This window comes from Chamaea fasciata, unplaced genomic scaffold (assembly GCF_029207755.1).
Source record: "Chamaea fasciata isolate MVZ Bird 193981 ecotype frontalis unplaced genomic scaffold, bChaFas1.0.hap1 SCAF_3, whole genome shotgun sequence".
Classification (NCBI taxonomy): Eukaryota; Metazoa; Chordata; class Aves; order Passeriformes; family Sylviidae; genus Chamaea; species Chamaea fasciata.
The window spans coordinates 196592-212986 of record NW_027094088.1 but is presented as its reverse complement, the minus strand read 5'-3'; the positions used below and the strand labels follow the sequence as shown (position 1 = coordinate 212986).

The window sequence follows — 16395 nt, the reverse complement described above, 5'->3', positions numbered from 1 at the left end:
TTCACAAAAACAATGAGGGCTGCTGCCATTGTGGTCACCGAGTCCTGAATAAGCAAAAGGAACAAGAGGAATGGTGGAGTTGCTCAGAAAACACACCTTAGCCAGAGATACTCTGGCATTTCTGTATAAGAGAAAGAGGCTGCAGCTCAGAAAGCACTTCAGTATTTTCCATTGCAGATAAGAAGTTTTCATTTTACTTTCTCACAGTTGTCTCTCTGGAGTTTGTTTCCCTTCATGTGCTTTGTAGTTGAGCAGCTTTTGTTTTGCCTCTTTGTTATTTATCCACATTGAAATCTTCCTTTAATGCAGCATCAGATAAAGTCCAGACCAGAAAATGTGGCCTTTCAGGACACGGCACCAAACCAATGGTTGGGTGGGAATTCATTATTGCACAGAGTCGCTCAGTTCATGAACTCAGTACTAAGCAAAATAATAAATCTAACTAACTGTGCACTTCCATGGTCATGAGGGGCTTGGGAAAAGGTGTTCAATGTTGTGTTTTAGAGTTTAGGCTGATCTTCCACTATAAGGAATTAGGATTCAGTCTGGGGTGCAGCTACTCCATCCCTGCTTTCTGCAGGTTTGTGGTCTCTCTGCAGGGGCAGCTGTTACCAGCTACTGCCAGAGAGCAGGCACTGAAAACATCTGGCCACCTCTCCCAGTTCAGAAATGGACTTTTTACTTGATGCAACAGGAATAGTCTTGGAATAAATAATACGAAGTGCTGTGCCTTGGATTTGAGGCTCGTTTTCCTTGTCTTTTTTCTTGGTTTAAGACAAGTTAAGGGGTGGACACTCCAAAAATTACTTATTCTCAGCCCATAGTTTTGGTATTTCCAAAGCAAGCACTTCAGCCTTTATTTCCATCTTGCAAGGGTTTAAAAAAAGGAGCAAAATAATTTTTGATGAACCAGAAATAACTTTTCATTTTATTTGCAGCTTAGCAACCAGTTGAAAATTGGGGTTGTTTTGTAGCTATGGCCAGTTCTGGGAGAAGAGGATACTTGAGATAAGGATTCATGCTTTACAGATTATTAGGGAATGCACCCCCCCAAATTAATTTCTTTGTTAAGAGTTATGGGGGTCCCTGGTGGAATCGCTTAGAACCCCTAAGTGTTCACAGGTGGCAGGTTGATGATGAACATGCTGGAGAGTAGAAGATGTCTCTCTTCTCTGGGCCTTGGTACTCCGAGAGTTCGTGAACCTGAAGGACAATTGTCATTCCTGGCAGACTCTGAGCTGATGATTGGCACCGGGAGTGCTCTGCTGCCCTTCATCAGCACCTTGTGCTGCACCTCTTCCCTTGGCATGGGACCACTCCTCACCTGGCACAGGATCTCTTGTTCCCAAAGCCCTTCCACTGCAGGCATCCAGAGCTGTTCAGTCCATGGCGGCATCTTGGTCCCGGGTGTACCTGCAATTGTACCTGCACCCCTGTGCAGGCATCAGAGTAAGGGAATGTGCAAGCCCTTGCCCACAAAGTGCTTTTCCATTCCTTAGAGGAACATTTTTGCTATTTTCACCATGGCATAGCAGAGTCCCATGAAAAGAGACTTTGTTCCTGTTCTTGGTATTCCTGGGTTTCTCTGCACAAGAGTAGCAGCAGTACCTGTGTTCTGCAAGGCTGTTGGGCTGCAGGTGATCCAGCTTTGATGAGAATCTTGTAAAATCTGACCCTCATACAAGTGCCTCCAGACTTCTCCTTTCTTTCCTTGTGCACGCAAATGTGTTGCTTACCCTTGCAATTTAAAGAGAAGCTCCTGGTTGTGGAGCACTTCCAGCTGTTGCTCGACTTTAAACAGTGTGGCCAGTCTTTGAACAACACTTCCATTTTGTCTTGTGTTTATCCCACTTGTGTTCCCAGTAGCTTCTGACTGAGCATCATGAGTGAAAAAGGCATCAGGAGTAACTGAAATGAACCCTGATTTCTGGAGGCAGCATGACAGCCCCTGTCTTCCTGGCTGCTGTGGCCACATTACAGCCTGGCAGCTCTGGACAGCGCCTGCAGCTCTCTCTTCTGTCCTTCTGCAGCAAGTACCACTCTGCCCTTTTTTCTCCTCTGCTGGCTACCAGCGTGCCCCAGGCCACCCTTCTTTAAGATGCCCTGTACTGCTGAGATGAGCTACAGAGGTGATCATGAAGCCTCGCTCTGCCCAAGTTCATATTTTCTTTGTTTACCCCATGTAAATCAGGTTGTGCAGTTGCGTGACAACATTCCTTCTGTGCCACAGGGAACTTCTGGATCTGACTTGCCGCCTTGCCAACACCCTGAAGAAATATGGGATCCAGAAAGGGGACAGGGTGGCCATCTATATGTCTGTGTCCCCCTTGTCAGTGGCAGCCATGCTGGCCTGTGCCAGGATCGGTGCTGTTCACACCGTGATCTTCGCTGGATTCAGCGCCGAGTCCTTGGCTGGGAGAATCATGGACTGTGAGTAGATGCAGACTGGGGAACAAACGCCTCTCTTTCAGTCTCCAAGGCATATCCCAGCCCTGTGTTTTCTTGGCAGAAAGAGTTTTCTTGGTTCATTCTCGCCTAGCAGGACAGTTCACTCTCCCCTGCAGAGTGCAGTGAGGAGCCTTTTCCTGAGTGACACATGCAGTGTCCTCTGGCCTTAGAATACTTAATAAATCGCTTAACATTCAGTGTGCAACGGATTATTGCTTGACAGCAGTGAAGCTGGAAGGAAAACCAGAGCTTAAGGGTAGGGCTTGATCTGTTGTTTTGCAGCATAATTGCAGTGTTTCTTTGATACTCTTGGACAGTACTAATTCTGCATTCTCAGTTGGGATCCTGTGATTTATGTACAGTACTGGAAATGTTGGCGGCCTGCCCCTGCTCTGTGAGCCCTTGTACCAGCAGACAGAGCTGTTCTCAGCCCCAAAGTACTTGTATATTGTGATTAGGTTAAAAGTGATGCTAAAAATAGCAACAGAAGAGGGAAATAGCCAATGGCTCATGTCCTAACAGTCACATCAGTTTCTTTGTGGCTAATGTCAGGGAATAAGTCTTACAGAAATTGTCATGTTCTTTTCTTCTTTTTAGTGGAGCTGATCTGCACAGAGCAAGTACATGTTTTAGTTATCTCTCACACAGGGAACTGGGAAGAAGCTGTTCTGCATGTCAGCTTTGCAAGGCATGGATGGATGATTTAAACTGCAGTGAGTGACACGTAGACACTGGATGTTGGGAAAGATTTCCTCACAGATGTGATAGGCATTGGAGTGGACTGCTGGGGAAAGGGTAGAGTAGATGCCATTGGAATGTTTTAGGAAGATTGAAGGGATAGCTGCTAGAAGTGGCTTAGCTGAAGCAGACCCTGCCTTGAGGTGGGGGAGATGGACTGGATAATCTCTAGAGGTCCCAACTACCCTTAATCTCTCTGTGTCTCAGGTTTTAAAGTGTTTTCATCAGTGACACTGACTAGTTTTGACTGACAGCAGTTCTGAGTATTTGTCACACGTGTTGTCGTATACATCACCCCCCAAGTATTGGAAGTTGGGTGTGCATACTAGCCTGGAAGACAGGCTGGCATGTCTGCTAATTCTTTCTCTTTTTAGCTGGATGCAAAGCAGTTATCACATACAACCAGGGAGTCCGGGGTGGCCGAACCACAGAGCTGAAGGCAACTGTGGATGAGGCTGTGAAGAGCTGTCCAAGCATCAAACATGTGTTTGTGGCTCAGAGAACAGATAACAGAGTCCAGATGGGTGACCGTGATATTCCCCTTGAAGAGGTATGTTGTTGCTGGATAACTCCTTTTAGGTCTGAGTGTTGGCTAGGATAATCTTTCTTTTCATAAGTGCTTCCGGGACCTGAGTTCTGCTCCTCACAGCATCTGGATCTTCATCCTCAAATGGACTGCCTGTATTTACAGTCTGCTAGGATTGTGAGTTGAAGCAGCTCAATCTATGTCTGGTTTATCTCAGCGTGGGCAGGGGTTATGCTGCTCCGTTTCAGAAGTCTTGCAAACAGTGCTGAGATTTAAGGAGTGTTTCCTGAGACGCAGAGGTCGTGGAGACCATCATGACTGTTGTTATTTTACTGTGCTCAGACACGGTGTTACGGATTGCACGTGCACTTAAACTGGACATTGTTGAAAGGCAGTGCAGAAATAATGAAGTTCCTAGAGAGGCTGCATCCAGCCATGAACAGTGTTGTGGTTGTCCCATGGTGGGAGAATAGTGGTGGTTTGGGAACATTTAGAGCCTGTGCTTCCTGGGGAAGAAAACAGCAGTTGTTTTTATGTGTTTAGCTGGCACATATGGGACTCCAGCCTAATGCAGAAGTAGTTTTATCAGTTTTCTGGCAGCAGTAAACAGGAACCACTCATGCTAATAATGCCTGGAAAAATAATCTCCCAGCAAGATAATTGCTCAAGAGTATCTGTGCTGGTCACGTGAGATAGCAGGAAGTACTAGGATAAGTTAAACAGAGAAGACAAGTTCTACTCAGAAATTGGTTTACTCCTTACTCCACAAAGAACATTCTAATTATTTTCTTTGGTCTGCAAACAGCCTGAGGTACTTTAGTGATCCAAGTGCTGAGCTCATCCCATTGTCAGTTTTGAGATCTGAAACAAAACAAGAATTAAACAGTTAATGGTGTTAACTGTCCTTACTGATCTTTACAGCAGCTGTACTTTGCAGCTCTTGTGCAACGGCTTAGTGCAAAATTTAAGCTCACGTTGTAATGGAGCATATAAGGATTCCATTCTTGTTTCAAAAACTCACAAGTCAGCCTGAACTGGCAGTGCTGAAATGTCACGAGAAATACCTGAGATGAGCAGCAGTGCTGTAACTCAGAGGCTAAGAATTACATTTTGTGAACTCTTCATGTTTTATTAAGCTTTGCTTGTCAGACACTTTTAAACAACTGGACCTACTGATGGTAATGTTCACTTGTAAATACAGTGTGTTTACAGTGTATTCTCATAAAAAGACAGTACCAAGAAATTCTTCCCAGGAGCCACCTAAAAACTCTTGCAGGAATCATTCATCAGGACAGTACAGAGCTGGAGAGAAGCTCTGACCTAGCAGGACACTGCATCCTTCCCTCCTGTGGTTCTGACTGCAGGGATGAGGAGAGATCTCACCCAGCCGGCCAAACAGGGGAGTATGAAGAGAGTGACTGAGGCAGGAGAGTAAAGCACTCTTCTTCTGGGTAGAAAAAGTAGGATTTGAGGATCAAATGGACAGGACAGTCATCCACTCCTGGAGCCAGGGAAGGGAGATGAACACACAGTTTAACTGTAGCACTGCAGTTTTTAGAGGAAAAGGAAAGTACTAAGCAGCACCTAGTCAGCCTTGCTGCTGCTGTCAAGTGTTTGCACTCGCATTTTGGATTTCTACCAGCAGCTTGCAAAGCCTTGAAATCTAAGCAGCTCTGACTTACCATTGTTTCTCTGAAATGTTATTTTATCTGGCCAGTTCTTGACTTCTCTGCCCACCAGAGGTACTGGTGGAAATGTTAGATGCTGTGCACCCACAGGAAGAACCTTTCCACCAGGTGAGCCCATGTAAGCTGTGGTATACCCATGGACCTTTGTGAGGGGCAACAGCAATAGGTGGCTCTTGTCTCTGGATACTGTTGCCAGACTTAGAGAGGGAGTGATGGTTGGCTCCATATAGCCAAAGTCTGTCTGTCATGACCTTTTCTTTCCTAGGAGATGGCCAAGGCAGATTCTGTCTGCGCTCCAGAGAGCATGGACAGTGAAGACATGCTCTTCATGCTGTACACCTCGGGCAGCACTGGGAAACCCAAAGGAATCGTTCACACCCAGGCTGGATACCTGCTGTATGCTGCTCTCACACACAAGGTAACTCAGCTGCCTCCTCTGGGAAAGGTTCACTTACCTTCCAGCAGTGCTAACAAGAGAGACCTGGATCAGGGAGGAATGCTGTGTTCTCTGCTTGCTGCTCAGTTGGCTTATTGGTTGTGAACAAGCTGGAAAACATCTGAACTGTGTAATTAATCTTCAGGATTTGTTCAGAGGAATATGATGCTGTGGAAATCTGAACACAGAGTTACAAAAGCAAAGAAGTGGCAGTGCTGCTCTTGCATTTAAAATGTGCCAATGTTGGCTACCCAGAATTTGCAGCTGAGGAGACTCTGGAAAGTATCTTACTGACATTGGTAATGTGGATATTACTGTAGTTTTTTGCATGGGGATGCTGGACTTTTTTATTTCAGTGAGGATCTGGACTCTTAAAACAGCCTCTTTGCATAGTACTTGTTGTCGGAAGAACAAAAATTGTATTTCTCCTCTTGTGGTTGCACCTCTGTTCTGCTTTTCCGGGTGAACTAGGGAAAATATTTTAGCCTCCTTTCTCATGAAAATGGAAAGAGTCAAGGCACTGCTTCTTGAAGCTTCGGGTCTGAGCTCTGCATATTAAAAGGTAACAGTGAAATGAGGAGAGGACTGTGGTGAAAGATCTCCATCTGGCTTTAGTGGTATCACCCTGTTTGTAATCACACACAATTCATGTGAAGGTTTTCTTTCTTTAGGCTGACATGGTTGAATTTTTAGAAGATTTGAATGTTCAAGTGTCAGACTTCTCTGCATGAAGGGCATTTCTAATATCAGCTTTTTAAAGAGACAGCATAAACACCAAGGCATCTCTTTCTTAGTCCAGAAGGTAGATCTGCACCCTGGTGCATTTTGTCCACCTGCAGAGTGCATGAGAGGGGAAGGCACTTGGAAGTGTAAGGTGAGAATTGTCTTTTCTAGGTAGAGGGATCAGCTGACCTGTGTGATCTCTGTGGTCTTAGAACACTCACATGTGACACTCTTGTCACACATTTATGGTTGGGTTTTTTTTAGTTCTGATCCATAAACCTGACTCCTTATGAGTCAGGACCTCTTCACCGTATGGTAGAGGAGTTCGATTTACAGTGGGAAGCATTTTCCATGTCCAAGACAATGAGTTCTCCAAGATCTTTATCTTGAATTTGATGAGCAAGGAGAGAGTAGCATCTGGAAAGTGATGCACTCATATAGAGAAGCTAAGCAGCTAAGAATATTTCTCAGTAAATGTTTTATGGGCACCTGTGAGTTCCTCCAGACCTCTCATGGAAATCTGTTGATATTGGTGAAGGGTCTGAGACTCTGTGGTCTGCAGTTTCCCTGTGACTCAGAACCAGCTCTACCATGTGGACCACCTGGAGCAGGCAACCTTAGGTATCCAAGGCTCCGAGCTTTGGTTGTAGCTTTGTTGCTCCAACTGAGCAGCTGCTGGTACAGCCGTGTTCCCATATGTTTGCAAACGTGCCAGGAAGCCTGGGGGCCCTGGTACTGGTCCCTCTGACTGGCTTCCCCACCTCGGGCTGCTCTTGGTGCGGCCGTGTCCCACACGCCTGGCTCCCCTTGCCCCGTGCACTCTCCTGCTCCCGTCTGGATGCCCAGTCCAGCGCCTTTCCTCTGAGCACCTGCCAACAGGAAATCAGCTGGCCTTACGTTTATCTTTGCAGTATGTGTTTGACTACCAGCAAGGCGATGTTTTTGGCTGTGTGGCCGACATTGGCTGGATCACAGGACATAGCTATGTTGTGTATGGACCCCTCTGCAATGGAGCCACCTCTGTCCTGTTTGAGAGCACTCCAGTGTACCCTGACCCAGGTGAGGAAGTGGTGGGAAAAGGTCTGGCTAGATGTGGCCAAAAGAGGTTTAGAGACCTGTCCAGCGTGACCTGCCTGCTCAGGAGAGGTAAGCTCCATTGCTTTGGATCATGTGTATACAACACTCAGGAACATCTGTGAATCCAAGGAAGGGGAAAAAAAAAAAGCTGTCTTTGGTTTTGCTTTGTACTCACAGTAGTAACAGCTCCAGCTTTGGCTGTTAACCTTTCAGCTGGGCACTTGCAGCGGTATGTCAGTGCTGGAAGGATAAGAAGCCAGTTTGTGATTTTGCAGGTCGTTACTGGGAAGTGGTACAAAGGTTGAAAATTAATCAGTTTTATGGAGCACCTACAGCGATACGCCTGCTGCTGAATTATGGAGAAGAGTGGGTGAAGAAATATGACAGATCTTCCTTGAAGGTTTTGGGTTCAGGTAAGGAGCATGAAATCTTCATCTGAAAAAGACAAAGGGTTCTAGCTGGTGAAATGAAGACGGCAGAGGAGCTCAGCTGACCACATGGGATGTGGTTAGAAAAAAGATGATAAAGCAGCCTCTGTGTGGCTTTTCAAATATTTTCTCAGCAGAGGAAGCAACAAAATCACATTTTGGGTCCATTGACCTTTTGTATGATTGCCTGTTTTTTGTATTATTTTTCAGGATCGCATTCTTGGCTAAAAAGATTTATCTAATGTTAAAGGGCACCACTTTGAATTTTACTGGCATGGGTGACCCAAGCAGCATTTTCCTGCATTATTTTCTAATCTGGAGGTTCTTATTACATGACCTGCACTGATTAGTTACTTCCAGTGATATTCATTGCTTGCCTTTTGGTCCTTCTGGAAAAAGTCAGTCCTCAGTTACATGAGTGCATTGCAGTCCTTTGTGCATCCCAGCTAAAGTGCTGTAAGCGTTCTGCTTGGAGGTCGTGCATCCAGCTTGTGCAACAAGGGGGAGAATGAACTCCTGCAGTCTTCTGGGTCTCAGGTTGTTTTCTTTCTTGTTTTGGTCTAGTGGGAGAGCCCATCAACAAGGAAGCTTGGCAGTGGTTCTACCAGGTGGTGGGAGAAGGGCGCTGTGCCCTCGTGGACACGTGGTGGCAGACAGGTGAGGGGCAGCCTTGGGGGGCAAAGGGGACCCTGACCATTGACAGGTTGCTGGTGGGGAGAGAGGGATTAACACATTTCAATTTGATCCAACAAGTCTGTCCAAAAAACCCTCCTGGCACTTGGATCAGCTTTGGAAAGTCTCTGGGGAGTTTTTGCACAAAACAGCAGTGTAACAAAATGTAAAAACAACAGCAATGTTGAGGTTTTTGTTTTCCTCTAAATGTTCTTTGATATTTTGAGTGCTGGAAAATGCCAATTGCTGCTAGAAATATGAGGCAGGGACTGAATTTCTGGGCAAAGCTGGCAATAGCCAGCTTGAATTGCAAAACTCATTTTCAGTTTATTAGCTGTACTGACCTTGTTATGGTCTCATCATGTAAAAGCACTGCAAGCACCACACAGCCACAATCTATACTTAGGTGTGCTTTGTTTTCCTTTCTGGGAATGGTCAGGGGAGGATGGAAAACTAAGCTGTGTAGTCAAAGGGACCTTTGACTACAGCTCCTCTGGCAGATTGGAATGGAGATTGGAGTGGAGACTTGCGGGCTGCCCATCAGGTGGCTGGAGGACAGTGGCCATCACCCAGCAGGACTGCTGGGGAGCACCTTCTGCCATGACTGAATTGATATTCTGTAGCTGTGGGCATCAGCTGAGGTTTGTTTGCTGTGTACAAGCTGCTGGACACAGTGACTGGCTGTCTCCAGTCCAGTTAGAGCAGAGCTGCTCTCTGCCTCCTGGCCTCCCTGGCCAGCAGCAGGGAGAGGCCACGTGCTGTACCCAAACTGGGGTTGTGCTGCCTGGTGGGGCCCTCTGCTCAAAGGAGTCCTGCAGCTCCTTCCTGGCTCCTTCTTCAGCACCCAGTCCTCTCTTTTCTGGGCACCAGCACTCAGGAGTTGCTAGAGGTGTCTTGCAATATGTCCTTCTCAAGTCGTGAGATCCAGTTTGCCATGGAGGCAAGAGCACAGCTGCTGGCATTCTGCCTCTGCTCTGAAAAATAGTCTGAAACCTCTGAAAAATAGTCTTAAGCTGCCACTGAGCAGCATATCCATTCCTTTTCCAGTCAAGCTGCTCCTGATTTCATCCTTATTCCTGCTAGCAGGCTCTCTATCTCAGTGTGATAAATTTTCTTCTGGCACACAACCAAGTTCCATTTAATCCAGACCTGACTTGCAAGCTCTTTCTTTTTAAATTTTCAGATTTGAAATAAAACCACCTCAGAATTCAGAGCAGTAATGTTAACTGAGATCTGCTTCAGTTACTTATTTCTTAAATCTTTTGGGTTTCGACATGCTAAGCAGAAGGAAAGATGACTGAGTAGGTCTTTCCTCATCATGTGCTTTCTTTCTCACTGCTCTGAAAGAAAACACCACGGAGAAGCAGTTATTTACTGCACGTTGATGTAATTGAGAAGAATCCAGTTTTGTCCTGACGCTTTCTGGTTTGTTTGTTTGTTTTTTTGTTTGTTTGTTAACTGGTGCATGCAGTGTTCATGCTGTGTAATCTATTTCCTCCAAAGTACAGCATTAGATCTTGTATTAAACTGTATTTCTCCAGGGATTTTGGAGCAACCACTGTCAGGTGAGAGGTTAAAATACACTCACTGGACAGTCCATTAGACCAAGTGCAGAGTAGTTGGTCTTACCTTGAACCAGGCATAGTTTTGCAGGTAAAGAGTTACCAGCTCCTGGAAGCATAATATAATGATAAATATTCATGACATTGATTTTATTAGAAAGTGGAATCAATCTTTTTCTACAGTTGATGCTTTAATAAAGAGGAAACCAATATAATCTTGGAAAGACTATATATGCCATTTAAATGTAAAAGGAGCGTGGGAAGAGATCATAGGAACAATGTGATGGATGCTGGCTGTGGTCCTGCAGTGTCACCTTGGCTATACAGTTTCAGAAAAGCTGGTTAATTGTGCTGCTGGGTGCAGTGTCCTCCACGGGACACTGCTCTCCGGAGCAGCAACCTGTTGCCAGCTAATAAAGCCTGGCAGGCATCAGCAAATGGTGATTTAAGAAGCCACTTTAAAGTCTTTGGATGAGGCAAATGAGTGAGCGAGCAATTATGAGAAGCAATTTTAATAGTGTGGTGTGTGCAGATGAAAAATTCCTATGGCTCTTGCTCTTAAGATACCAGGTTGTGATTGACAGTAAGAGAATCAAAGCTGTGTTTGAGTTTTAGGTATAGTTCTTTATGATGCAGAGGAGACACTAGGTATTTTCACTTTCGTGACTGATTTCACAAAAAAACCCAAACAACAACAACAACAAAAACAACAAAAAAATCCCCAAACAACAACAATAACAAAACCCAACAAAAAACCACAAAAAAACCCCCCCACAAAACAGCCACGATCAGAAGCTGGTTTTGAAAAACATCCCCGGATAGGCTCTGGAAGCTTTGGTTGTTGGCATCATCTCACATTGATTTAGACTGGGCCGGTGCTTCTGAAACAGATTCCCCCAAAGCAGTCACTCCAATCTGTCTGTGGTGGCAGAGAGCACCTGCTCTACTCTGCTGCCAGTTGGGATCTCTCCAGGGCAGAGGGGAGCCTAGTTCAAAGCACTCATCCCCTGCTCAGACTCTGCTGTCCTTGCCCAAAGTCTGGGTGAGTTTGTACTGTGTTGACAGCACGGGCACAGGTAACGTGGAAACAGTTTTTTTCCGCTAGCTCTGCCTCTGAATAGAAAGGCTTCGTAAGGGCAAGGTAGAGCCTAGAAGTTTTGCTTGATGTCATCTGTCAGTGGCTAAAACCAGTACTTCTAAACCTATTTATAATAGGTCTTCACCATGCAAATAATTTTTAAGGCACCCTTTCTACCGTGCAGCTTCCTCAGGGGCGAGACTTCACTGCCTCGTGTGCAGCTGGCTGCAGGATGTGGCGAACACCGTGTTGAAACACAGCTCTCAGTGCTGTATTTAGGATGAGCACTGGCTTAGCAAGAGCAACCTTCAGTTTAGTCAGGGTTCCTGTTGTGATGCAGGTTTTGTCTGTGCAAACAGAGAACAGCAGGTGTCTGGGGTGCTTCTTCCTGGAACTATTCAAGCTCCCCTTTTCAAAATTAACAGAACCATGAAGTGAATGCATGCCCATCGATGAAATGGTAAATACTACTATGTGTAAGCCACATGTGAAACCATTTGCTACAGATCTAAAGCTTAAAGCCATCAGAGACCCTCCTTCATAGCTGGATGCAAATTCAGGGTCAAATTCAGCCATTCCAACCCCTGGATTCAATTTTCACAAGCTCAGCAAAGCTGCCAAAGGAATGCATTCTCTGTGTGACAGAACATACCTTTATTTATAGAGTTGTATTTTTAAAAGCCTTATTCTGCTTTGGTTTTGTTTCTCTCTTGTGTTTCTGAATTAGATTTAGAATAGGAAAGACCTCATTAAGATTGGAGTCTGATTTAATGCTCATCCCAGCAGGAATGAAAAAGGATGATTAAAAGGTTCAGTTTTGACTAGAAGATAAAGCTCGACCTGCCTGTAAGGGGTGGGTTAATCTCATACTCTGTAATAGTAGTAATTCAAACTCCTGAAGTGCTTTTCCTGCTAACCTTAGACAGCTGTAGAAACACTAGAGGGAGATAAATCCCCTAACATGCTTATGCTTTTCCTGTAAAATCACTTCTGGGTAGGAAGTGGGGCTGCCGAGTACTGCCCACGCCAGGCCTCTCCTGCTTTCAGATGTCCGTGCTCCTTGGTCCTACAGAAGTCATTCCCTGTGGCTCGCTCTTGTGAGGTGGCTTCACTGTTTTCCTCTTGATCTAAGAAAAGCTGGAATTTGCTTTCACCCAGCGGTGGCTGGACTACATATATTTTGTTTTCCATTTTTCTTCCAGAAACCGGTGGCATCTGCATTGCCCCGCGGCCCTCAGAGGAGAAAGCTGAGATTGTTCCTGCTATGGCTATGAGACCTTTCTTTGGGATTGTGCCTGTGCTCGTGGATGAGAATGTGAGTTGGAGCTATGCTGGGTGCCCAAACAAGAAGCTGGTGTGTGTTTCTGCTTGAATCACCTTTTGGACAGCAAAGGAGCAGGACCCAGAAGGATCCTGTTTCTCCTTAAAAATGGCAGAATAGATGAGCAGTTTTTATATATATATATATATATAGAGAGAGAGAGAGAGAGAGAGAGAGCGCGAGCATATCTCAGTTGTCCATACAGGTTTGCCAACAGGACATTGCAAGTGTTTAGAAGAGCTGCGTGCATTTATTTTCTCTACTTGTGACCCTCCACTGGCAGTCTGCAGTGAGCAACAGGATCAGTAACACAGAAGCTCTTTATTATTCCTCTTTTGTTCACCTGTTCATCCTTCCTGTGCTTGAACCGGCAGGGAGAGGTTATAGAGGGCAATGATGTGTCTGGTGCACTCTGCATTGCCCAGCCGTGGCCTGGCATGGCCAGAACAATCCATGGAGATCACCAGCGCTTTATTGACACCTATTTCAAAGCCTACCCAGGTAAGGAAAGTGCCAAGGGAAGGCAGTTTCACTGCAGCAAAAGCACAGTGAATATTTTCAGCAGTACTTTCTGCTATTTCTGTACCGTGGTGGCTTGGGGTTTGTGTCACAGGTTGCAAGCGTGCCCTGATGGTTTTAGGTAGTGTTGACCTTTATAGCTGTCGAAAGGGATGTAGTTTCTAGAAAACTTTAATGCCCAAGCTTTAAAGTCCAAATACCTTTTTCTCTGGAGCTTTGTATCTCACTTGGAAAAAGGCATATTGGATGAGAAATACCTCCCGCACCACTGAATCTTAACCCTGTGTTACAACCTTCCATTTTAAAATGTGGTCACCGTGTCTGGTAAGTAACTGGGAGTGGCAGGGAAACGTTTTTTGTAGGACATTGGACAAGGTAACTGTCTTGACTCAGGAGAAGAAACTGAAAGGGATTTGAAAGCTATAGGGTAGGCAAGAATAAGACAGGCAATCCTGAAAATTGTACAGAATGGGCTGGATAATAAGAATGGGAAACTGGTACAATAAATTTAATGACCCCATAGTCCCTTACTAGTCACTACATTTGCATCTGATGTTTTGTTCATATTTAGCTGATAGTTGTTTAATTGATTTGGAAGGGCAGAAAACATCACTGAAAGTCCATGAATAGGACAATAATGGGTCCTGGCAAGAACCACCTTCAGATTTCACAGCAGTAGCTGCCTGCTGCTTCTCAGATGTGCCACTGGAACAATTCAGATGCAGACATGGCCTTGGTGAAGAGCCAACACAATCTGTGTTACCGGAGGCGTCCTCAGTGATGCTGGGGTTTCCAGGAAACCCTGGGTCTTTTTCAGTTTCCGTCAAATGTTTTAGACCCTCCATGCTTATCAAGGGGTGGTTTGGAGTTTATAGCATTGTTTCTCCCACATTCATGTGCTAGAGAGTGACTGTTATCTGGGATCTGAATCTTCGTTAGCTGGGAGGGAAAATGGCTTTTCATCCATCCTAGTGTAAGTGATTAAAAAAACTGGCAGTGTTCCCATGTACAAAATGTAATAGAGCTTCTCCCTTTCAGCTGAACAGCTGTGGTTTTCCATGTGTGATGAGGTGTAGCCAGCAGCAGTTCTGACCTTGACCAGTAGCCTGTGGCTCAATGGCAAATGGCATTTGACGTGTTTTTGCCTTAGTACTGTGTGCACCAAGAAGTCTGAGCACACAGCTGCTGTGCAGATGTAGGCATGCACAGCCTAGAGAGATCAGAGAGCCCCTCTTGGTTCTTTAAATCCAACTGGGTTGTGTTGCTGGAATTGCTTTTACTACAGGAATGTCAGCCACTGGTTGCTGCTGATTGCCTACAGTGATTTGTCCATCTTGGCAGAGACCTGAGCTTCACTGTCTCGGTGCTATTCAGGGCAGACAGCCCAGTTAGAGCAGAGGAGGGCCAGGGATGGCAGAGGGAAGTGGGAAGGAGTGGGAGGCAGGTCACACAGCTGTGAGCTTGCGAAGGCCTGCGAGCTGCCCGGTCCACCCTGCGCTACTCGCCATCCTATGGCATGGTCTGTCCTGCACCAGAGCCCAAAACCGGCCCGCTTGCTCCTGCTGATCAGCCCTGTGTCTTTGCTGCAGGTTACTACTTCACAGGGGATGGTGCTTACAGGAGCCAGAAAGGCTATTACCAGATAACAGGGCGCATGGATGATATCATTAACATAAGTGGACACAGGCTGGGGACGGCAGAAATAGAAGATGCAATGGTAAGTTCCAAGCAGGTGGAGGTCCCTTGACAGGGCATATCTGTGGGGTAGGGTGACCCTTTCAAAGCAGCTTTGTCTCTTGCCTTCAAACCCTGCCCCTGCGTACACGCAGCTTGATGCACAATGTGCAAAAGTGCAAGAGGAAACGGCTCCCTTCTTGAGGAGACAACAAATGAGCAAGTGAGGGGAGCCACACTGTGAGCAGTCCCTGCAGTTGAGCTGTCAGAGTTTCCTCTCAGTGATGTGGTACTGTTGCAGTTGGCGTTTGGGATGCTGGTAGACACTCCCTGAGTGTCTCTCCTATTTATTCCTTCCCCTCTGTTAACACCTGACCTCTCCTTCCTAAGCCTGTGGTTCCTGCTTATTTGAACTACCTGAGGATGCCTCAGAATTGAGCAGTGTTAAACATAAAGCCGCCTTGATTTATGTCAGCTGCAAATCTAGCATGTCGTTTCGAGAGAAAATAATATCATCTACGGGAATTGAAAACAAAAAGCCCTCGGAGTGTTTGCATTTAAAACTTCACCTGTATATTTATTTCTATATTATTTGCCTTGCTTGCAAATGGCACTTAAATGTAACATCCGATGAACCTGAGCTGTGTTCATATGGAACACGGGATCCTACTTTATCCTCTGTGAGTAATTCCTTTGTCTGTGCAACTTTCTGATCATGGCTATAGTATCCAGCTCCTCTCACAATTTATGTGTGTGTATGTATGTGTAAAAGAAAATATATTTATGTGCCTAGATTGCTCTGTGATGTTTACTTTCATGCGTTAATCTACTTTAAGGTAATAATCTGTTCTTTGGTGTAGGATGCAGATATGTTGTTTCTTCTGGTCTGTTTCTTCTACTTCTTACTGCAGAAGAATGTTAAATTAAACTCTGCAGTGCATCAGAAGTAATCACTGTTGTGTAGCGTAACAACAAAAATGCATTTGGGTTAGGGAATGAAGAAATCTGATTCTTTCTGCCTTCTGGTGTGCTTTGGGCACTTATAAACACAAGCCCAATGTGGACTGTGATGTTGGCAACTTGGCTTTTTACCTCTGCTGGCCACAGTTCTCTGTAGCCCTGAGCACTGCAAGACTCTGTTTGCTTGTGATTTGGCAGTGGCTAGTCACCATTTGGGACCAGTCGTGCACAAAGAAAGAGAAAGAGGGTTTCCAGATGTTGCAAATTCTGCTTGGTGTTCAGTGGGCTTAGCAGTGGATGTAGGAGTACTTATTTTTGTGTATAAAAATGGGGCCCAGGACAGAGCTACTCCCCGAGAGGTGGCAGTGGCCATGGCCACCAGCTGACCCTGCGGCAGGAAGTTAGCATCCAGCTTTCCTGTTGTGCTTTCAGCAGGATCTGTCAAGGGGAGGGTGAGATATATAGCAAGTTGTTTTGTTTGTAGAGCAACTGGCACAAAATCTGTAGGGCTTGAAGCAGTTCTGATTTGTGTATTTTTGCTTGAC

General features: G+C 45.5%; 1 protein-coding gene across 1 annotated transcript in view; it reads left to right on the top strand.

The window, feature by feature from the left end:
* The window catches only part of ACSS1 (acyl-CoA synthetase short chain family member 1), a 31283-nt gene that overhangs the window by 9577 nt on the left and 5311 nt on the right, over window positions 1–16395 (top strand). The window contains exons 3-11 of the mRNA XM_066177598.1: window positions 2231–2430; window positions 3561–3736; window positions 5666–5818; window positions 7471–7618; window positions 7912–8049; window positions 8629–8721; window positions 12579–12691; window positions 13072–13198; window positions 14806–14933. Of these exons, the coding sequence (XP_066033695.1) occupies window positions 2231–2430; window positions 3561–3736; window positions 5666–5818; window positions 7471–7618; window positions 7912–8049; window positions 8629–8721; window positions 12579–12691; window positions 13072–13198; window positions 14806–14933 (1276 nt within the window). The remainder of the gene's footprint in view (window positions 1–2230; window positions 2431–3560; window positions 3737–5665; window positions 5819–7470; window positions 7619–7911; window positions 8050–8628; window positions 8722–12578; window positions 12692–13071; window positions 13199–14805; window positions 14934–16395) is intronic.